Raw genomic sequence first — 25,019 nt, 5'->3', positions numbered from 1 at the left:
TTTTATAGCATCATTTCTCACCGTGGTCAGTTAGCCTGCCCTACAGGCATGCTGTGTTTACATGGCAACTCGCGCGAGACTAGCTGATGGCTAGTGGTGGTGCTAGTTCTCGAGTCTCGCATGAGTTCCCATGTAAACACAGCACATAGCTGTTATTCCGGCTAGCTGTTATCCTCCGATACCCTGAACGAGTTTTGTGGATTAAAAAACTACACTGGACTTCTTGTTGGCATGAGGGTCAGTAAGTACTGTCTGTATTTTCACTCTAAAGTGGCCATTTTCTTTAAATTAGTGATACTAATACCTAACACCTGCCAAACATCAGCATGTTAGCACGCTGACATTAGCACGTAGCTTAAAGCTCCACTGTGTCTAACCTCTGATAGTATGATAGTATGACTGCAGACATGTTCATATGTAACCAAAACCACTATTTTAGGTACTTTGAGTTTCACCAAACATTATCATAAAAAGACTTTACTTACCAAGAGAATCAGAGCGTATTGGATTTTGCAAATTAGTCACATATGAACATAATTAATGGGATGCAGGGCTGGATTTAGAACTTTTTACAGCACACAAACGCAACATGAGTCAGCTGCATGGTCTTCTTATAAGATTAACATTAATAAAGTGTAAGACACATAAAAGCTTCAGAATTCACAGACCTTATTTCAGTCACCTTACCAAAATCCATTCAAAAACACATTGATTTAAAGGCGAGGGAACCGTGAGTGCTGAACTGCTGACTCATTTCTGGGTTTTAGGACTCATTCATTAAATATTCACCAACAGTTTACACCTTTTTGTGGCAATGTTCTCACACGAAAAAATCCTGGCAAGACCTAAAAAATAAATAAATAAATAAATAAATAAATAAATATATAAAATAAATCAAATTAATATAAAATAAAAATAATGAGAAATACTTATAATAAATAAAATAAAAAAATAATAAAAAATACATTCAATAAAGTAAGTACATAATAATAATCATAAAATATATGTATCAATAAAGAAATAAAAAATTATTTTTGTGAAACTGTTTTCCTAATGTGACAAACAAAAAGGCTTCAAGACACTTCTTATCTCTATGATTTATAATTCTTTGTTTAATGTTTGGTGTTTATTTGTAAACTATCCCCTGTATAGTGAATCTGTATAATGCTCTTTAATGCTCTTTTGTGTAATTATATATATTTTTTTAAAAAGTGCTTCATAGTCCTCTGAAGTCAGAAAAATCCATAACACACACACACACACACACACACACACTGCATATAATATGATAAATAATCTCTTCATCTCTGCACTACACGAACAACATTTTGCTCTCTCCTCCTCCTCCCTGTTTCCAGCTGCAGTTTCATGTTCTTTAAAGCCGCCGTCGTCCGCATGACAAATATTATAAAGTTTATTGTAAAAACATCCTAATGGCTGTATCCAGTGCGTGAAATTGCAGCGTTGCCAGTGGCCAGTCACACAGTGAGATGGATGTTGGTGAGTTATTATTCATGGCTGCGGTCTGAGGACAGTGCACTAATCCAGGGGCGGGGAGATGCACATAGTTCTTATCATGATGAGGCTGGAGCATTAGATAAGGAAAAGGATAAATATAGTGCTCGTGCTTTGTTTTCCTAATCCACCCACGGGGCTAAGAAACTAACCTTTTAAATAGGTCACCTTCTCTGCTTTTAGAAACCAACGCACTCACGCTCTGTGTTTATGTGTGTGTGTGTGTGTGTGTGTGTGTGTGTTGTTTGAGATTTGGATGTTCAGAGCGACTGCATTTTGGACGGCCCTCAGTTAAAGGGTCAGTTCACTCAAATCACAAAACAAGAAAGAAAGAAAGAAAGAAAGAAAGAAATACAGAAATACAGAAAATATGAATCACTCACATTGCAGTTTAAAAAAATATATAATTGTTAATTAAAATATTATTTCAATTCATCTTTGTTATCATAATATCTTCAAAGAATGTTCGTGTGATTGTGATGATCTGTGACTGATTCGTAATGTTGTTATCTTGCGAATCACTGAACTGATCCTGAGGTGAATTATGCTGGTCTGAAGTGAGGAATGATGACCAGCTGTTGTGGCTAATATCGTTAAGCACTTTCATTGTGAGCTAGCAAATGTTAGCGTGTATTGTCTTTTCAGCAGACAATGGCGCACAAAAACCTTCACAGTGCACCGTGGTGAACACTGAAGCATTGCATAAATATACATGTGTTTTTCACAACTGTTAAGATATTCTCATAGAATGGTTTGTATGATATCCTGAAGTTGTCCCCCACAAATGACGTTACGTCCTTCACGTACAGTTATGAAATTAAGGTAAAGTTACTGAGGTTAGGTTTAAGAAAAGAAACGTGATGAGGACGTACCTTAAAGCGACTCAAAGTTCACACTGACTCCCAGGTGAAAGTCAGTTTTTTTTGTGACCCATCCACCACCCCAACCTGCCTCCTTACAAGCGCTTGTGACTGTTTCCTTGTTTACTGCTGTCAGCGCAACGGTCACGTGATCGCAGCCTTTCAAAGTAAATGGATATGTACAAATGCAGACGCACTGCTTTCCATAGGAAACATTTGTGAGAACAACCTGAAACTATTGTCAGATAAGCCATCAGGTTGTTTACTGGGGTAATTCTGTGATCATTTGGTGTTTATGTATGTTAACTTGTCTTAAATGTAATAGATTTTAGTATTAGGCCTATTTACACTACAAGTGATGCTTTCGCGTAGCGCTTGAGAACAATCTCTGTTTACTCACGTTTTCATGTCAGCGAGCATGTTAACAGTTTAGAGCATTCACACCGCATCCGTTCTATGTGCTGCTCGATACGCGCTGCTTTCCTGAGCAAGCTCGAAAATTGAAGAGACGCTGACTTTTTGTGCAAGTCGCGAGCGAATGGTCGCTGTATTCAACAAAAAGTCGACATCTACGGTGGCCAAGAGAGGTCATAACACACGCAAACTTGTGTTCAGTAGTAATACAAAGCAGACAAAGACTACTTACCCATTTGTAGTGCTAAATATTTATTCTCCAACCATTGGAATAATCACTGCTGCATGAACCTGTCCACCCTGGGCTGTGGTTCCAAACTCACTTATTCTTCTTTGGGGTTTATTGGAGATTTGCAAACACGGTGCACTACCACCACCGACTGTTCAGGTGTGGTTAGTATTTTGACGGGACAGCAGCGGCCACTGCACGAAGCGTCTGTTCGGTTTTGGTGTGAATGCAAGTGTGCTGACGCTACGCTTGTCGACCGCTTCGTGAATGCATTGCTTGCAGTGTAAATGAGGCCTTAGATTTGTGGTCAAGTTGTGGATATTTGCAAAATGTGGCATTAACTCTGTAGATCAGCTGGTTAAAGAACCAGCCAGTATCAGCCACAGACATTCAGAATGTGCCATGAAAGTATGTAGTATTCGTCAAATGTTGCTGATAATGCTCCGCACCAGTTGCAATTTGCGAGAAGAAGAAAAACTGTCAAAACTTGTGACGGTCATTTCTGTTAAGTGCACAATGGCTGTGTTTGATTTAAGGGAACACTACCCTAACAAAATCTGTGCACTATGCAAGTAAGAACAGAGTGTACACAGTGTACTACATGGAAGTGTGCTGACAGAAGCACCTGATTTAAGACACAGCGTTGGAGGCTGTTTGGTTATGCATCCTCACAGTTAGAAATGGTTTTGTTTACTACTTAGAGAAATATGTTTTCGGAGCACAGGGTCATCAGTACGTGCAGCTCCACTGCTGATTGATTAACAGATTTAAAACTGCACCTTTAAGAACCTCCAGTTATCCTTTTCAAGTAATACAACTAAACTGTGCTTTGTAGGATTTTACACACAACAACACCTCCCCCTCTGAGACGGCACAATTCAACGTGGCATCGACCGAAAGATCAGAATCTGTCATTTGGTTTCCTGTGCTGGTTTCTTTGTGTTATGAGCGAGAAGTTACTGATAAAAACAAAACTATGATTTCAGAGAGTGGATGGTAGTGAGACCAGAGAACAAGGAACAACTGTGGTCTTTATACCACAGAGGAACATGTGTGTGTGTTTGTGGAGGTAAAGAAAGGAGCCGTCCATCTCCTTCAAAGGCAGCAGGACGAGGAAACATCAGGATAAACAGTGCAGAGGACAGAGTGTGGCCCCGGGGCCCGACCTTGCATCCACAGAGCAGAAGAGGAGCTCGGACACAAAGACAACAAAGAGAGAAGAAGTGAAAGAGTCCATGGATGTCATCATGTGGAAGCAGGTCTTTGTGCTCCGCCTGTAAGGAAATGGATTTGTGTGCATTAAGGATGTTTGAAGAGAGACTCTGATGTTATATAAGATCTAAGAAGAGAACATGAAACATAAAAACAAGACAAACAATATGAAACAGTGGAACACGGACAGTATAAATTAAAGTCAACAGCACATAAAGTACCAGCTACAGTAAAACACGACACGCATTAATAAAAAAATGAGGCTGTTAAATAAAATACAAATTTGGAGTCAGAACTATTTTTGTTACTTTCAGGATAATCCACGGAGCTTGTTGTGAGCAGTTTCATGTAGGAAATTTTCTTTCTACACCCAACAATTATATCATGGTGCAGAAGGAAGTGTGCATCTACTCATGGACAAGGGGCCTTTCCCAAACCACCTTCTACACCCTCTCCCTGCCCACTTCCTGTTTCTGCGTTCATGTGGAGGGTTGACCACGTTGAGTGCGTTCCCAAACCAACTAGTGAGGAGTGGAGGTGAGTTATAAAACCCTCCAACAACGAGCCTGCACCAACGCCGACTTACTGACCATGTGCAACACCGTATTGTGTTCGTCATGGAAGACGCTAAGTACAAATAAAGTTCTGTGACAAACTTAACCTGCTCAAACTAAGATAGACTTTTACAGGCCGATTGTCATACAGACATTAACATGACCTCGTCACATATCGATGTTTGATCATGTACTTTCCACGTCAAGAGACAACGTCCAAGGTGATGTGTTGGTTGTTGACATTCTGGGACGCCGTGTCAGGACAACCTGTTACATGCATTGTCTGTTTTCAAAATACACTTCTGTTTTCACAGGAGATGTACAATTTGCATACAGTCTCTTTCAAAATAAAAGCACTACGTCAGTACAACACCACAAATTGATTTTTTTCTTCCAACAACAACCACACGTGGTTAGGTTTAGGAAAAAAGAACAGGGTTTGGCTTTACAGTCTTACAGGACATGAACATCGCTCTCTAAGGTGAAGGTTGGTGTTTGTTGGACCCATCCACCAATCGTCCCACCCACCCTACGGACATTCGCCACCTTAACTTTCTTCTTGTCCTGCTGCATTTCCCAGAAGCCACCGAGCGCTGTCAAACCATGACAGCAACCAGCGAAGTATCATGCTGACGTTATAGGACGGCTTCTTTCGTCAGTGTCTGACGCCGCAAGTCACCGCCCAAGCGCCAGATTTCGACGACTTCAGAGTGAGACCGAGTTGTATCCACAACATAATAAAGTGCGAAGGAAACGTATGGAGCGCATAAATGTACAATGCCAACATTTTTTCTGGCAGTTGGGTGGAAAAATTCAGTTATTGCAGCAGCACAAGGACAGAAATAGATAAATAGAGAAATTTAAATAAATAAATAATTAATGGTATATGAAAATAAAATAAACCCTAAATGAAGAATAAAATAAAATAAAAAATTAAACTGGGGGGGGGGGGGGGGGTCCTGACTCAGGTGGAGGAGTGTAAGTATCTCGGGATCTTGCTCACAAGTGAGGGTAGGATGGAGCGGGAGAATGACAGGTGGATTGGGTCGATCTACGTTCCAACCCTCACCTATGGTCACAAGCTCTGGGTAGTGACCGAAAGAACAAGATTACGAGTACAAACATCCGAAATGAGTTTCCTCTGCAGGGTGGCTGGGCTCAGCCTTAGAGATAGGGTGAGGAGCTCGGACATTCGGGAGGGACTCGGAGTAGAGCCGCTGCTCCTCCACATCAAGAGGAGCCAGTTGAGGTGGTTCGGGCGTCTGGTAAGGATGCCTTCCGGACGCCTCCCTTGGGAGGTGTTTCGGGCATGTCCAACCGGGAGGAGACCTCGGGCCGTCCCAGTACACGCTGGAGTGATTACATCGCCCGGCTGGCCTGGGAACGCCTCGGGGTTCCCTCGGAAGAGCTGACGGAAGTGGCTGGGGAGAGGACTGTCTGGGCTTCTTTGCTGAGGCTGCTGCCCCTGCGACCCGGACCCGGATAAGCGGAGGATGACGAGTACGAGTACGAGTACGAGTACGAGTAAATTAAATTAAATTAGAAAACTCCACAGAGCGTTTGGAGACCAAAATTGCAAGGTAAATCAAGTCGGCAACAATATTGTGTAATTTCTACATGAGAGAAAGGAAAGAAAAAAATGGAAACAAATCTTTTAAGTTGAAAAATTCAGCACAGGAAGAGTTAAATAAAAGTTTGAAGGCAGAGTAAAGTGGTTGGATGATTGTGTTGGAAAAAATATGGCTGTATTTACTTAAGTTATCAGGATAAATTTATATAATTTAGAGCAAAATAGACCTCAAAGTATCAGCTTAATGTGATGTAATTTGTCTCTGTATCTTTTGTTATAGTAAAAATTAAAGACCGAAATCAGAAGTCTGTCCAGCACGCGCTTCGTCACCATAAACCCAGCAAATGAACAGAGCGCGTGCCCGCCCCCAGAGAGAGAGAGAGAGAGAGAGAGAGAGAGAGAGAGAGAGAGAGAGAGAGAGAGAGAGAGAGAGACGACAGCTTGTCTCACATCCACAGACATTTTCAGAGGCGGCTAAACGGTCTGAACAGCACTTTTGACGTCAGGAATAATCATTACAGCCTACTCTCTCATCCGGGTCCTCTTGCTCTCCTCTCCTCTTGTGGTTTTAATATTTACTTCATCCACAGCAGCAGCAGCAGCAGGAGCAGGAGCGGCGGCGGCTTACAGCCTTAACGACAGCAACAGCAACACATATGCATACATGTAAAGAGGAGCAGCGGCTGGAGGAGCAGCGGCCGTGATCCAAACCAACTCCATCTCCACCTGTTTTTATTTTTTAGAACTTTTTTCTTCCCTGAATTATCGGAGAGGATGTTTGCGTTCCGGCTCAACAAGTCTCTTCTGTTTTTCACACAGTAACTGTGGATGGCTGCGGAATGGAGATAGCCTTGGTGAGTTTTGAGAACGGCGGCGCTAAAGGGAGCGGTGGTGGTGGAGGAGGAGGAGGTGGAGGCAACAATGCCGAGGAGAGCTGCCGGAACGCGCTGGATGTCCCTCAGTCGGGCTTCGTTCAAACTGGACTTGGAGAGGACTACAGTAAAGAGCTGAATACCCGGGGAAGTCCTCAGCAGCAGCAGCACCATCCTCCTCCTCATCATCATCAGCAGCAGCAGAGCTCCTGGAAAATCAACGACATGAACAACACTTTCAGCTGCAGCGAGAACGCCATGGATGCGCTTTTACGCGCGGACCACAGTCCCCATCTGTTCGACGAGGACATGCTGGACATGGACATGGACACAGAGAGCAACGAGAGGGTGCTCATCAACATAGCCGGGCTGAGGTACGAGACCCAGCTGGGCACCCTGAACCAGTTCCCTGATACTTTACTGGGAGACCCCGCCAAGAGGATAAAATACTTCGACCCGCTCCGGAACGAGTACTTCTTCGACCGCAACAGACCGAGTTTTGACGGGATTTTGTATTTCTATCAGTCAGGAGGGAAGATCCGGAGACCTGTCAATGTGTCGATCGATGTGTTCGCGGATGAGATTAGGTTTTATCAGCTGGGGGAGGAGGCCATGGAGAGGTTCCGTGAGGATGAGGGGTTTATAAAAGAGGAGGAAAAGCCGCTGCCTCAGAATGAGTTTCAGAAGCAGGTCTGGCTCATATTTGAGTATCCGGAGAGCTCCAGTCCGGCTCGGGGCATCGCCATCGTGTCTGTGATTGTCATCACCATATCCATCATCACCTTCTGCCTGGAGACGCTGCCAGAGTTCAGGGATGAGAGGGAGCTGCCGGTCAACAGCCGGCTGGACAACAGCACCGCGCCCCGGCCGTCCCTCACCTTCACCGACCCCTTCTTCATCATCGAGACCACATGCGTCATCTGGTTCACTTTCGAGCTCTTCGTGCGCTTCTTCGCGTGCCCCAGTAAGTCGGAGTTCTCCAAGACCGTCATGAACATCATCGACATCATGTCCATCATGCCTTACTTCATCACAGTGGGCACGGAGCTGGCGGAGCAGCAGGGCCAGGAGCACCAGAACGGGCAGCAGGCCATGTCTCTGGCCATCCTGAGGGTCATCCGCCTGGTCCGGGTCTTCCGGATCTTCAAGCTCTCCAGACACTCCAAGGGGCTCCAGATCCTGGGGCAGACTCTTAAAGCCAGCATGCGGGAGCTCGGCCTCCTCATCTTCTTCCTCTTCATCGGAGTCATCCTCTTCTCCAGCGCCGTGTACTTTGCAGAGGCGGACGAGCCGGAGTCTCACTTCTCCAGCATCCCGGATGCCTTCTGGTGGGCCGTGGTCACCATGACGACCGTCGGCTACGGTGACATGAGGCCGGTGACGGTCGGAGGGAAGATCGTGGGCTCTCTGTGCGCCATCGCCGGCGTGCTCACCATCGCGCTGCCCGTGCCCGTCATCGTGTCCAACTTCAACTACTTCTATCACAGAGAGACGGACCAGGACCAGTCCTCCCTGAAGGACGAGCCCAACAGCGGCAGAGCGAGTCCCGAACTGAAGCGCAAAGGGAGCAAATCATCAAACAAGTCTCAGCAGGACGTGGAGAACAACGACGGGGGCGCATCTGTGGAGAAGGCGAATATCAAAGCGAACAGCAGCATGGACTTCAAGAGATCCCTTTACGCTTTTTGCTTGGACACGCGGGAGACAGACCTGTAGTCCTGCTGTCCTCACTTTATTATAAAAAACTATTAAAGCCCATAGTTGTTTAGAGCAAACCCCCATTAATGGGCTCTTAAGTCTTTGCACATAGCAGTTGGAGGATCAACACATTGCAATCCTGAAAAGTTTTAAGAGCGACGGGGTTGATTTATAAAAAGCACATTTTAATCCCTCTCATCTGGGGAGCACATCCATCAGAGGAAAAACTGTTTTGAACAAACCACAGTGCATGTGATGCAACACAGTGGCCCTTTAAAGCAGGAACACCTAAAGAACATTGAATGAAACTCATGGATCAATCAAAACAGGACATGTGCTGCAGATAATCACGAGCAGGACTTGGAATAATTACTTGACATCGCAAGAGGATTAACAGGACCAAGCAGACTCTTGTACATAATGTAGGAAGCAGTCCATGTTCAGTAGTGCAACAACTGAAAAACAAGCCAAATTTTATTTTTTCGTACCTTCCCTACAGTTAGTCGTTATGTTTACGCTGAAAAGTTGCAGCAGATGTGTACATATTTCCCACAAGCCTACTCTTTATGAATCAGATTATGGTGTTATCGTAGATCTGGAGTAAAAACAAGTATATTTTTGAGACGCAGACACCTGTTTTTCCTCCGCTCAGGTTCTGTCAGAGAAGTGAGATACTTTACCCTTTTTTTCTAAATGAGAGCTGATTCACTCAGAGGACCTGAAGAGATTTTTAGCCTTGTTTATGATCATTTCAAACTAAAGAACATTTTTGAATTTTTTTTTAAAAAAAGGACAAAATGTGGAAGTAAACTGAGGGAATGACAGCTAAGAAAAGAGGACAGAGCAGAGACCATCTGGGGAGATCAAGCAACACAGATACCAGGTTAGTGACAAATGTGGTTAAAAATCTGTTTGTATTTGTTTGTATTTTCAGATTTGGTCACTGATGTGACTTCATAGAGTGAGATGGTGCTGAAAGAACAGCTCCTCATGTACGGAGTACCATTAGTGACAAAATTCAGCCCTTGTGTCTAAGTGCCAAAACTGATACTGATATTATAGAGTCTATATTTCTTTACAGAACATAAAATAATCAGCCCGTTTTCTTTTATTTATTTACTTCATAATTAAAACTTAAATAGTTAAATAGTAATTCACAGGACTAAAATAAAATAAAATAAATTTGTCAGTAAAATGTGCACTGACAAAGTTTTCCTAACATATCTGCTCGTAGCAACAAAAACTGTGGTACTGAATTTTATTATCGTTATGTTCAGGCACTCACAACACTTAGTTAAGCTGGTTTTGGTTGAATATTGAATCACAGAACACGTCATGGTTACTTTCTTCAACCTCATTACTTTCCGAGCCATTAAACTGGATCTATTATGCTAATTTTCTGATTAATACTTGTATTTTTGGACTTCTAGGGAGAACATAAGCAACTAAGATTGCATTACCTGATTTTAGCATGTAGCTACATGTAGCAGTGTACTTGCAGCTATGGAGTGACTGTAAGGTCAAGGTCAAGTCATCGTAAACTTTATTATCCCACAAGTGGGAATTTCATGTGGTCATTCCACTCTCCATCACAGAGGCATTAAAAGAAGACAAAAACAAAGGCATGTAAAACAGTAAAGACATTGAGTGAAAACATAATAACATTAAGTCAAAACACCTCAGTAAAGCAGTCACAATGCAATAGAACGACAGTAAAAGCAATAAATAGAACACCATAATAAAAAAAATGGAATTAAATACAAACAGACATGTTCCAGCAGCAATATGATCGCTAATCTGGGAGGAATAAACAACAGCAACAAAGATTACACCTTTTCCTGACATTAGCATGCAGCTACATGTAGCAGTGTAATGAAGAATCGTGGCACTTCCTTGTGTGAAAAATCAGCAAGCTTCTAAACAAAAAAAAATTCCATCAGGACATGTTCCAGCATGAATATAATCTGTAATCCAGGAGATGGCATTGGCAATTAAGTTTATATGTTTCCCTGACATTAGCATGAAGCTACATGTAGCAGTGTACTTGCAGATGGGGACTGACTGTCACAGAGAATAGCAGCACTTTCTCATGGTAAAAATTCACTGATAAAAGCTTCTTAACACAAACTGATATTTTTCAGCATCAATATGATTAAAAATCTGGGAGAAATGAAAAACATCAGTAACAAAGATCACATGTTTTCCTGATATTAGCATGTAGCTACATGTAGCAGTGTACTTGCAATTGGAAAACGACTGTGTATGGTGACACTTTTTCCCATTAAAAGTCACCAATAAGAGCTTCTAAACACAACTGGACATGTTCCAGAGGGAGTATGATCTGAAACTGGGGAAAAATTAACAACATCAGCAACCACGATTATATGTTTTCCTGATATTAGCCGGTAGCTATATGTAGCAGTGTACTTGCAGCCGGGGAATGACTGTAACAGAGAATAATAGCACATTCTACTGTCACTAGTAAAAGCTTTTAAACACAACTGGACATGTTCCAGCAGGAATATAATCCAGAATTGGGGAAAAATTAACAACATCAGCAACCGACATGTTTCCCTGACGTTAGCATGTAGCTACATGTAGCAGTGTATGTAAGCTAAACACTTGCAGTAGCGTGCCTGGAGCAGATGACCAAATAAATCTGTCACAAGCTGACGTCATCTTGTCTTGTTGGAAACAGAGTATTCAGATCGGTGTGAAGTCTGAGGTTTTTTGCTCTCAGGGGTCACTTTTACATACCTTTACCTCGTTATTTAAAACTAGGAAATAAGGAAAAGCATAACAGGTCCCTTTTAACCAAAGTGCTTTTGTTGCCTTGACTTAACCACATGCAGGACTCAGGATGTGAAACCTGGCCTCTAGTGAGTTTTTTATGTGAACATAATTTATTTATTTAATTAATTAATTAATTTATTTATTTATTTTTATTTTATTCATTGAAAAGAAAAAGAAAAAAACAATACAATATAAACACAACATTCCCAAATCTGAATGAAAGGGAGCAGGAAGAAGAATAATCTTATTTAATCTGCCCCTTTATCCCAAAAAATCAATTTACAAAGCACTTAAATTAAAACAACAACAACAACAAAATAAACAAAAATAAATAAAATAGCTGCCGGCCACAACACACACAGTCACGTTCTTTTTAGTTCCCGAGTTACAATTCAATTAATACCATGCAAACATTTTTTTTATTTTTATTTTTTTTATATACTATACCTTTCATGACAATGGGTATGACAATCAGACATAACTAACATATTTCAATATATTTCCGTAACATACTGGCTTTAATTGTGTTTTAAATGTAATGTTTGACTTGGATTCTTTGGTTTCTTTGTTCAGATTGTTCCATAAACTGATTCCTTTCACAGAAATGCAACGTTCCATCAGTTTAGTTCTGGATCTTGGTTTTTTAAAGATCTCTGTTCCTTTTAAGTTATACTTGCTTTCTCTTTTTTCAAATCTTTTCTGAATATTGATTGGTAAAGTTTTTTTATGAGCTTCAAACGTAATTTAAAGAATACTGTAATCTACTAATTCATGAAATTTCAACAATTTTAACTGAAGGAATAATGGATTTGTTGGATCTCTATATCGCTTTCTACTGATTATTCTTATGGCTCTTTTTTTGTAACATGAAAATTGACTGAGAATATGTTTTACAAGCATTTCTCCAAACTTCAACACAGTAGGTCAGATACGGAACAATAATGGTGTTGTATAAAATGTACAATGTTTTATTATCTAATGAATCCTTTACTTTGTGTAACACAGCAATTGTTTTTGATATTTTTACCTTTGTATAATTTAAATGTGATTTCCAACTCAAATTCTCATCCAGGATGACATCCAAAAACTTCATTTCCCTTACTCTATTAATTTCAGTGCCATCTATATTAATTGAAACATCAGTGCCTTTCCCTCTGTTACTAAATATCATAAAGTTTGTTTCAAGATTTAGCGATAATTTATTTATATCAAACCATGTTTTTATTCTTTCAAATTCTTTTTTAACCACATTCAACACCTGTGTTATATCTTCCCCAGAATAAAATAGAGTAGTATCATCCACAAACAGTATACATTTGAACAGTTTGGATACATTAACAAAATCATTAATATACAAAATAAATAGTTATGGTCCGAGGACCGACCCCTGAAGTACACACTTTATTTGAGATGATTCAAATTTTACATTATTTATCTGCACAAACTGCTTTCTGTTTTCTAAGTAGCTAGAAACCCATTGATGTGCCACCCCTCTGATACCATATTTACTCAGTTTGTTAGAAGTATGATATGATCTATGGTATTAAAAGCCTTTTTGAGGTCAACAAAAATACTTAAAAAATAATGTCGCTTTTCGATTGCAGTGGATATTTCTTCCGTTAATTCCATTAGTGCCACTGATGTGGAGTGATTTGTTCGAAATCCATACTGACTATTGCTTAATATATTATATCTGTCGATGAATTTGTCTAACCTGGTTACAAATAATTTCTCTAATATTTTTGAAAACTGTAGAAGCAAGGATACTGGTCTGTAGTCAGAGAAAACATGTTTATCTCCATTTTTATAAAGTGGAATTACTTTGGCTGTTTTCATACTTTCAGGAAATATCCCTGTTGAAAATGATAGATTGCATATGTATGTAAATGGTTCAATAACCAATTCAGTTATGTTCTTTACTAATATCATGTCCATATCTACACAGTCAGTGGATCCTTTACTTGCACAAATAAGTATAATTTGGAAGAGCTGATTTTATTTTATCATTTTCTGTTGCACTATTTATTATTCCCCATGTAGCCTTCATATTGCTTCTATTTTTATTTAGTAAATCACCATAGTATTCCTTTTTATGTCTTCTTATTATCCATACTAATTTATTTTTATATTTCTTATACCTATCTTCTGCTTCTTTTGACCTTACTTTTAAAAAAACATCTATATAAATATTTTTTCTTCTTGCAGGCATTCCGTAGTCCTTTAGTCATCCATGGTTTGTCAATAGCATTTTTCTTGGCAAGACTCCTGAGTTTACAGTTTTTTTCATACAAATCTATCAATAACGTCATGAATGAATCATAAGCTATATTTACATCATTTACATACACTCCATCCCAATTTTGTTTTTTTAGGTCTTCTTTCAGTGACTCCAAGGCTTCTTTTGATCTGTTTCTTATCAATTTTTCTGAGTTGAATTCCGTTGTATTACATTGACACTTTTTATAAACTGTAAAAACAGGTACATGATCACTTACATCAGTTATCAAGATCTGTGATCCACTGTGAAAATATTTTCAATAACAGTTGCACTCTGTGATATGATTCTTGTTGGTTTAGATATCATTGGAAACAGACTCAAACTATACACTGAATTTATAAATTCACTTGTTGTATGCAGTGAACTTGGATTTTCAACATCAATGTTAAAGTCTCCACATAAAAAGACAGTCTTTTTATGGCTCCTGTCAAACAGCTCCATTATTTTGTCTGTAAATGTCTCTACGCAGGAACCTGGTGATCTATAGACACAACTGATTATAACATTTTTAGCTTTTTCATTAATAATTTCCACTGTGATAATTTCCATAATACCGTCGACAACGGTTGTCATGTTACCAACAACCTTACAATTCAAAGTTGAGTTGATTTACCAAGTTACCCCTCCACCTTTTTTATTCCTTACATAATACAACTCATATCCCTCTATCTGAAATTCATCCATATCCCCATCCTTCAACCATGTTTCTGACACTGCAATTATACTAAAACTCTTTCTGAACTGCTTTAATTAATCTTTTATTTTTGATAAGTTACAATTTATACATCTATTGTTGAAATGGATGATAGACAGTGTTCCATTCATCTTTAGTTTATCATTAAATTGCTCCTCAGTGTAATACTCACATTTGTTGTTAACAGGAATTAATATGTTTTTGTTTGTACCCTCTCAGAATCTGCATCTAAGTTTGTATATGGATCCATGTTCCAGTATATGTATCTATTCTGTATCCACTCTTCAATCCATTACCTTACACCTATAGCAAGTACTTTGATTTCAGTTACATCAACCAAGCTTCATTATCCTCTTCTGAATTCATCTAGGTATTTGAGGCTTCTTCCCTAATCCATACATTGCCATTTCGGGTCCATGTTGCTGTGATTTTTTTCTGTTTTCTCAACATCCTTGCCTCTCGTGCGATGTCCCCATTTCTTCTTGTTAAGTGCTCATTTAAGTATACATTAGTACCTCTCAGTTTCTTTGCTTGCATTGACAAATCATTCCTCTGCTTTCTACTGATGAATCTTATGATGATAGCTGGTTTTGCTTTTTTTGTCTTTCTTGGTAATGTGTGACAAACAGACATAGCATCACTTTGAATGTTTATGTTCTTACTGTGCAGAAAGCCCACCACTTGTTGTTCCAGTGTCAGCAGTTCTTCCTGCGGGGCATCTTCTGTTGTCTCCAAGTTTGCTGTAGCTCCAGCATAGGTGCGGTGTCGAGTGCAGCAGTGACAGTTTTGTGCCAAAAGGCTTCGCCGAAGGTGCACTAAAAGCTCGGCAGCTGAAACCAGGTCTACTGTCAGTGCAGGGGGAGTGCAGCCGGTGTGAGTGGAAGTTTGGCTGACCGGCGGACAGTGCGCACACGTCACCAAAACCTCACAGGCAGGTTTCCAGAATGTCCGGCACATTAACGATGCAATAAATAGCCAAAAAACCACTATTCAATGCAACTATCTGCAATCAGCACATAAATGTATCTCTATATCAACTGTCCCGTCACATCTGATGTCAGATCAAAGGGGATTGGCACCGTTTGGCACGTTTGGCACGCGTAATGGAAACCCAACCTGATTTGATTAACACAGCTGCAAACTAATGAGTTCACATCCCTCTCAGCCAACCACAAACAGCCACAGCATCAGATAGGGAGATAGGGAGTATATATTCAGCATCTGTCATCTTAGAAAAGAAACAGAGTGAGACTGCGAGAGAGAAAGAGAGAGCGCACACAAGAGAAACGCAACATTGATTTACAGTTGTGGTGACCTCCTCCCAGGCTACCTTTGCATCATCAGCCCGTGGAGGTCTGCTCGCAGTTCTGTATATTCGGACACTTCGAGCAGACCTTCCAGACCAAAACATCAGTTACCTCCTGGGAGAAGTTTGGCCGTCTGATGCTGCTGCTCTCTTGCTCTGGCGAATTGAGTAAACTCTCATTACGCCTTCGTGCGGCACATTTAAGGGCGAGGAGAGGGGCTCATTTGATTGGTGTGATGTGTGTAAACCCACTCCACGCCTTCTCTCCTCCCTCTTTCTGACTTGCGCATGTAGGAGGGACGGAGGTGGGAAAGAGGAGTAGCTGCGCCAGCACGCACGGTGTGCCAAACTTGCAAAATCCGCCTGGCCACACCCAGTTGGCGAAGCGCAGGTGTGCTGCGCCCCCGCCTCACCCGGTCTGCGAAACTAGAGGCCGTTGTCTCTTCTTGTGTATTGCTCCAGTTCATCCACCCTCTGCTCCAGTACTATTATCTTTCTGTCTTTCTCTGTCAGCAAGGCTTTCAGTGATTTCACTTCCTCCATTAGTCCAATTAGTCGTTCCTGCTGCGATGTTAACTTTGTCAGCTCACCTGACATAAAGTTTAGAGATCTTTTAATCTCTTCCAGGTCGTCTGTGGTTGTCATGTCTTTGCCCCGTGTGTTGTTTCTTCCATTCAGCATTTCTTCCTCACCAGCTGCTGGCTGGGCAGGTTATCTGGGCTGCTCCAGATGCCTGGGCCTTTTGTTAGCTCCCCGGCTAACACTGATGGTGGAGCAGGCAACTCACTCAGCTGCTAGGCTAATAGCCTATTGTAGTCCAGAGTGTAAACCAAGTGTGCCAGCCGCAGCCGAGGAAATTCACCTTCCCATGGCAACGGTCTGAAACCACCACGGTGTCTGAGGAACAAGTTGCCGCTGTAGCATCAACGCTTGAAAACAACTTGCAGAAGACGCTGAGGAAATTTTTCAACTTCCACAAAGAGGCCTCAGACAAACTGAAGGAGGACGAAGAGGAAAACGCTTCATCTGATGTCAGCCCTCCTGGGCGTCCGCACCTGTCTTGTGAATTTCTAGAAGACAGAGTTCTTCAATTAGACAAAAGAGACATTATAATTGGAGATCAGGGCATCTTGAACGTCGTCCCCTAATTAAGCACCGACTATGTTTGATCAGATTTGTTCCTTGTGGGAAGATTTTGGATTCATTTTCTCACAGCCCACAGTCTGACATGGCGAGTATGGATTAGGTTACAGTCCTCAAGGTAAACATTAATCCTCCTCATGGTGGGTTTAGTTGTTTTTGGGTTGTATGTACAGTATTTTGTTTCCCGACCTCAACATTGTTCTCACAGACTGTGCGAGCAGCCGGCTGGCAGGATGAACGCTGAGTTTGTGTTTGACCCGTTTGACTGGATGACAAGTTGGAAATCTTTCAATGCAGATTATAATGGGCTTTCCTGCGTACCATTACAGACGGATGTGTGTGTGTGTGTGTTTGTATAACTGGGCTTGTGTGTGCGGAATAGGGAGGACTGAAAATCATTTTTCCTCCAGTCCAGAGCATTAACAGTGGAAAGAAAGTGTTTTGTGTGCATCTTGCAGCCTTATTTAATGAACCACTTGTGTCAAACAAAAATAGGAAGAATAAAAACAAAAATATTTTGACACACTGCACTAAAAACACTATGGAATAGTCAGTACCCTTACAACAAGTCCTCCAACCCATACTGCCACATACATGTGTTCCTACCATAGACTGTATATAATAATGAATGTAACCATGGTGACATTTTTCAGCCGCGGAGGTTTCCTAAATCAGTCATGTTAGGTACGTCACCTGGGTGTGTTTGACCCATCCATCCACCCCAGCCTCCTCTGTACACATTCCTACACAATTTCTCAGGTTATAAGTACAACAGCCACTAGAGGTCGCTACCTAACAAACGTAAAACTGGGTTGTAATAAGCTGCTTGTACAGTCAGCCAAAGGGGACATTTTTTGAGGAAGCACAGTCTTGTTTATTATGCCAGCATCACACTACATGATATCAGACTGATTATAGCCCAGTGTGGCTATAATCAGTGTCGGCTTGGATCATGAATGACATTAAATGTCATACATAATAATCCATAGTTTCATCTTGTGTAGTGTTTCATAGTAGACGACAACACGTCTGGGACGCCTCACGATGTCCCAACGAAAAGTCAGGCATGTTTGATTTTCTTTTTGTTGTTCACGTCTTCACCCGTCACAGCCGTCACTTTGACCAATAAGAACACAGATCAGTTTGCTGCCATGGAAACTGTAGGGCATGATATTTCCTGTAGGGATGTTAGCACACAGAGGCATTTTATCATCCCGCTGAGTGCTGCCATTAGCATCAAGCTAGCAAAGAATGTTCTTTCTTCATAATGGAGGATATAAAGGAATAACAATTTTAAAATTGTTATTTTGTTACAGTAACAGTTCGGCTGGGACATGAACAGCCACAGTGACTGAAATCATAGTAATAATAATAAAAACAGGATAGGAATAATCTAATGACATCACACATGCTGTGAAAGACGACCAGGGGTGATTGGTGTAGTCTGTCATGTCTGTCAACCAAGTCACGGGAAGATTTTATGAGCCCACAGTGGCCTAATCTGACTGAACGCAGCATTAAGACTTCCTAAGTTCATTTATTTTTTTATTTTTTGCTTTTCTTGGCAGAAATAGGCTTCTGTACATTCTTCAGTATACAAGACTTGCATAAAAAGTCAACATTCATACATTCAAAGGGAAATATTTGTCCTTGAAATCTGGCTCTCTTTTAATTAATATGGTGATCCCGCTACGAGCAACGTAGCAACAGACCACAATTCATTTGCAATTAAAGCCAGTGACATGAAGCTACAAACTGGCGGGTGTGATGCGACATGCTACAAATCAAAGTTGAGCTGGCCTCAACTTTCTTAAGCATTTCAGTGATGTGAAGCATTAAGCAGTCATGTTTTTTGTGTGGTAACGTTACTGTATTATTTATCTCAGTTAGCTGATGCTATGCTAGCTTTCTGTGTCTTGCAGTGCACACAGGGATGCAATGGGGCGTCGAAATGTGATGTTAAAATGGGGCTCAGACATTGATAAAAAACTGATATTTTTATGACCAAATACAAACTTTAGATGACGTTCACTTGAGTTGCTTTGAGGCCAGCAGCAGACACACACACAAGGCCATGACGACGTAACTACCTTAATGAGTACTTGAGCAAGACTTCAACAGTGATTGGGTCGTCATGTAGCTGGTCACACTGTTGCTATGTCACTCGTAGTGTGAACTCAGCATTAAAGTCATTTTATTTTTAAAATCTTTGTAGTAGCTGTTTTATAGATTTCAGGGTCACTCTCTGCTGCTCACGACCTTCTTTTGACTTGTTTTTTATGAAGTCAGTACAGTTTTGTGAATTGAACTGGTGAGCAGAAGGCAGGAAAACAGAGTGAGAGTTTGTGAAACACTGACGATCAGAGCAGGGAGGAGGAGGAGGAGGAGGAGGAGGAGGAGGAGGAGGAGGAGGAAGAGGATCATCAGGACACCTTACAGACTTGTTAGGATCTCAACAAGCTCCTATCATTAACATATACACTAAACAGTCTGTTGTAAATCATAAAAATGTATGTTCACCTTTATTCTAGCTGAAAAGTAATGGAATAATATCAAACATCAGTATTGTCTACATATACTTCAGGATTTGAACTATACGATACATGCATATAAATACATATAATAAGAATATCAACATAAACACATTGTTGAACGCAGGTGTGTGCGGAGTCATTGATGTCTCTGTGTGGTTCAGTCGGACTGAAACATCCCTGCAGGCCTCCCACCTCCTCACACTGTGCAAGGTGGATGTGAGATTTTATTTTTATTTTTAGTTTGGGTTAAAAACTGCAGCGGACAGATGGAGTCTGCAGGCGTGTCAGCCTCTCAGCTGTCTCACTGGGTGTTATCTCTGAAGCAGCTGGAGGCTTCCTGCACTTTTGTCCTGAGAGACCCTGAACGCCTCGAAAGGTGGGACGAGGGCGTCTTAAAAAGGACCAAAGCAGAGATTTTTAATCTGTTGCCTGTTGATCCAGTGAACTCTGATAAACACTGAAGATTTTACAGAGTGTGATGAAGTGTTCTGAGTATACTATATAATGACGAAAGCCCTGTGTGTGTGTGTGTGTTCCATGTTTTTCTCCTCACTGACTTGGTCAATCCATGTGAAATTTGGCACAGTGGTAGAGGGTCATGGGAGGATGCCAATGAAGCAATATTACATCAATTGGCCAAAGGGGGGCGCTATAGCAACCCATTGAAATGTCAAACTTTGAATGGGCATATCTCATGCCCCGTATGTCGTAGAGACATGAAACTTTGCACAGAGATGCCTCTCCTCATGAGGAACACATTTGCCTCAAGAACCCATAACAACAGCTTATATAGATTTTCTGCCATTTTGAATTTTTTGAAAAACACTTCAAATGGATCTCTTCCTAGGAAGTTTGAGCGATCTGCATGAAACTGGGTGAACATAATCTAGGGACCAATATCTAAAGTTCCCTCTTGGCAAAAGTTGGAAAACTTACTAAAACTGAGCTTCTATAAGGCAATGAATATTGCGGAGGGCGTGGCTCATCACATAAAGGTGTAGAACATCTCAAGGGTTTCACCCATCACCATGCAACTTTGTAGGCATATGACCACACATAATCTGAGGGGACCCCTCCATTATTGACCCCATCAAACAAAATGGGGGCGCTAGAGAGCTCATTTCTTATCTTGGCCTAACCGCCATATGGATTTTTACTAAACTTGGTAGATATGTAGAACAGGACGCCTCAAGGTGACTGGAGAAATTTAACTCTAATTGGCAACTGGGTGGCGCTATAACAACAGAAAAATGCTTCAAAATGGCTAAAATGCGACCGATCGCTGTGGCTCCCCCTGTGGACCAATGTTGGTGTTGTTTTCTAATGTTTGGTATGACTAAGTCATGGTATGGTATGCTGTACATAATCACGGAAACTGTCAGTGTGTCATTCTGTCAGTCAGTCATTCTGTCTGTCCCACGTTTTTCTACTCACTGACGTGGTCAATCTATGTGAAACTGCACATAGGCATTGAGGATTGGCATAGGTAGAAGGTGACAAAGCTACCAATGGCTATGGACTAGTTAAATGTGCTTTCCTTTTGATTTCAATTCAGAGGCGTAAATATAGACAGTGCAGGTTGGAGGGGCCCGTAGAGAGAGTGGGCCCTTGCAAGTTATTCAGATTGCCACCTTGGAAATATACCTGTGTTCACAGATAAATGATTAAATCAAAGAATACTATTAATTTAAAAATGGTGCCATTTGCTTATATATGTCCTCATAAACCCATCTATGTCATGATTTTGTTTTTATTTTTTTTGAAATAGTCAGTAGCTATGTAAAACAAAAGTCTATTAATATGGTATAAAAACGATTCAATTAAATGATTAGTTTCCTAATTTCTTTGATTTTTTTTTTTGTCAGATATGCAACTATGATTGCTGGATAATATGTATGTTGATATGATCCAATGTCAGGTCCCTATTTTTGTCAAGTCAATATATGCACGACAGCGTGCACTTTGGCACATCACAACAGTGTGCACTGGGGCCCGTCGTACCTTACGCCACCGTTTCTGTTCATTCTGTTATATGAAAATCTCCTTGAAGAGATTTAAAACTTGCTTAGATACGATGTTATATAAAAGTTATCAGGCTATTTTTAAATTAATTATCACAAGCACAAATACATAATGATAAGATCAAACCTATAAAAAAATAAATAAAAATAAATTAATTAATTAATGAAATACAGACGTTCTTAAATACAAACATGGACATTACAGTGAAAGTAGAAGTCAATACTGTGCACATTATGAATATGTAGAGGATAATGATAGAGACTGACAGACTGCAGGCTGTATGATCTTATTACATCAGGATTAAGCGTCTGTTGCTAACTGACTGGAGATCTGCCAACAGAGTCAAAGGCTGCAGAGACGTTTACAACAACAGAGCCTGAAGACAAAACATTTAATATTAATTTTTTAGAATATTATAGATTTAATTTAACAGCCTGCTCTAGTGGTAGTAAACTACATGACCAAAAATATGTGGACAAGTGAACTTTGCAGCTCATACAGTATCTGATTAAATTGTGACACTAAGATCATTAATGTGGCGCTAACAGCCTCCACTCTGCTGGTGTCAGGCTTTACACCAGATGTTGGACCTGTTGTTGCGTAATGCGACTGCAGTTTGGTTTGGATTGAGGTCGGAACACCTTCTCACCACAAACCAACCACACCAGAGTTCGTTTGTAACCAGGCCGAGACCACCTCTTCAAGAAGGTCTTAGTCCGGTTGTTTTGGTGCACACCTGAGTGTGATCGCTGTGTTCACACCTGCCCAAAGGAACCGCACTGAGGGGGCAAATGAACTTGAGTTCGATTGAACCGAACCAAACAAGGCAGGTGTGAAAGCACCCTGAGTAAGCGTGGCTGCATGTAAACAGCAATATTAGTGGAACATTCAGTCCCCATAGCCATGTGAACAGCTGAGCAGGAATAGTCTTTTTCAGAATAAGGACAAAGTGGAATAACGTGGAAAGGAAACCAAACTTGAAGGAATTCCTTAAAGCCTACATTCAGAGATAAAAAAGGATAAAATGATTAAATGTCATTATTAAGGATATTTCCAATGTTTCACATTTAATTTGTGAAATTAAAGTCTTCACAGAGAATCATAAGAGAAAGAAAAACTGTTATATAAGAGATAACTTGGCATGAAAATGAGAAGTCTGCACATTTTTCAAAAGGTCAAACCATAAAGATGCACACTGATGTAGACAGAGGGTGTCCACATATTTTTGGCCATGCATGATGCACTGTATTGCTCTTTTTCATGTAGATATTTTGTGTTCTTGAGGCCCATTAAAATATTTACTCAAAGGCTTTTAAAGAACCTTGAATTTAAAACAAAAATTGACTTTTATACTTTTGTGTTTAAATATGAGGCATCTAAACATGAGAAACTGCATTTTTATGTGTGTGTGTGTGTGTGTGTGTGTGTGTATGTGTGTGTGTGTGTTAAATCATCTCGACTCGACAGTGCTGACCTCATCATCCAGCTCTCCTGCCTTTAATCATTTCAGGGGCTCTTCTCCTGATTTCCATGAGCGATCCAGGTCTCCTCTTTGCTGCCCGAATCCGGTTAGATTACGTAACGTTTTGTTTATTTTTTTTCCCTCCACACGCTACAGTACGTGCACTTTATAACCATGACAACAGTTGCCTTTTTTTGCATGAAGAAAACAGTCATTTAGCATCATCCCTGTTGTGTTGAGCTTGTGTGAGTGAGCGGAGAGCTGCAGGACAAAAATCTGTCCTGCAGATCCACGTGGCCTCACCTACGCTGACACACCGCCAGCAGTGCAGCATCTGGACGCAGTCAACCAGAAGCCAATGTACATGTTAGCCTGCATCTTTTATTACTCTCATCTGATTTCACTCGGTAATTACAGCCTCCATCACCATCAGCTCTTGTTTGTGTCGCTGCCGGAGCATCGTGCATGCTCCTGGTTGCTTGTTAAAAGCTGACTTCTGTTTGTTTGTCTGCTGAAACAAGAAGTGAGCCACAGTGGAGGTTGTGATATCTGTAAACACGAGCCAAAAACGCTCCACTATCCTTTATTTTACATTTTATTTTCTGTTTTTTAATTCCTGAGCAGAATCTGACAGAGTGGCAGACAGTCAGTGTGAGTTAATAGTGGCTGAGGGCAATCTGAGCGTCAACAAAGCCAAATGTTCACAATTACAGCCCACAGATATGACATGAAAAGAAAGGAAGGCCTGTGTGTACGGGGACTACATCAGCTGCACTTCTCATAATGTGGCAGACCTTTTAAAAATTCAAACCTCTCAGCACATGTGCTTATTTATAGCTTAGTCAATATTTGTCTATGTATTTAAGAACTATAGCTTGACTCTCGTGTCCTTAAGAGCAAATACCCTTAATTGGTCATACTATTGAGCACATTTTTAAGCTCTAATAATGTCTTAAAGTTTAGTTTTCTTGCACAGAGACGAAACATCTTCCCAGTTTGCCCCAGCAAACGGCTAAAGGCTCATTTCTGCTCCCTTTATATACAAAAATAGATTGAATGATTGCATAGATACAGCCAATAGATGGCGCTAATGGAGACAGGCAGAAGGCTCCGTCTGTTTCTGCATGTAACGTTGAGCATAAATTAGCCCTAACAACCCAATCACCAGAATAAATATTGGCATTGTACATTTCTGCAAACCACACATACGTTACATTGGTATGTAGTACCTTGAAACTTTGCATTTCAACAACGCTGTGGTTAATGTGTGGTTAGACTGAGGCACAAAAACCACTTGGTTATGGTCAGGAAAAGATCATCTTTTGGTTAGAATACCTGGTTTTGGTGGCACTATATCTCGGCAGAAAACACAGTGACAGGTCGCTAAAAGCCACCAGTATGTGGCGGTTAAAAAAGTGGAAAACACAGGGATGACTCGCTACAAAACAGCTGGTTTAGATGTTTGTTGGTCTTGAACAGTGGTCTGCAGCTCCATCCATCCACCCTCCCTAACCTCCAGATGACAAACTCAGCTCATGTCCTACATCACTTTAGAAACGTTCATATGATATGTATGAAAGATGCAAATGTTACATGTTGAGTTTTTCAAGTTTTGCCATCTAGTTCCGTTTCATTGGCAGACACCTCTATGGCTGATATCTCCAACACTAGTAGAGTACTCTACTACATCTCAGAAAGAAATATTGTATTTTTGTACTGCACTATATTTATTTGATAATTTCAGTTACTTTAAAAACTAAGATTTTTTTGCACAAAACATACGAAGAGCTTTAACTATGCAAAAGTTTATAAAAGTACAGCTGAAACAATTAATCAATTCACAGTAAATTAATCGCCAACTAT

At 40.8% G+C, this 25,019-nt stretch overlaps 1 protein-coding gene across 1 annotated transcript in view; it reads left to right on the top strand.

The window, feature by feature from the left end:
* Window positions 1-6,936: 6,936 nt before the first annotated feature.
* The window catches only part of LOC117249538 (potassium voltage-gated channel subfamily A member 10), a 57,674-nt gene continuing 39,591 nt past the window's right edge, over window positions 6,937-25,019 (top strand). The window contains exon 1 of the mRNA XM_033615258.2: window positions 6,937-9,807. Within this exon, the coding sequence (XP_033471149.1) occupies window positions 7,194-8,942 (1,749 nt within the window). The 5' untranslated portion in view covers window positions 6,937-7,193 and the 3' untranslated portion in view covers window positions 8,943-9,807. The remainder of the gene's footprint in view (window positions 9,808-25,019) is intronic.

This window comes from Epinephelus lanceolatus, chromosome 23 (assembly GCF_041903045.1).
Source record: "Epinephelus lanceolatus isolate andai-2023 chromosome 23, ASM4190304v1, whole genome shotgun sequence".
Taxonomy (NCBI): Eukaryota; Metazoa; Chordata; class Actinopteri; order Perciformes; family Serranidae; genus Epinephelus; species Epinephelus lanceolatus.
This window is presented reverse-complemented; position numbering and strand designations above follow the sequence as displayed.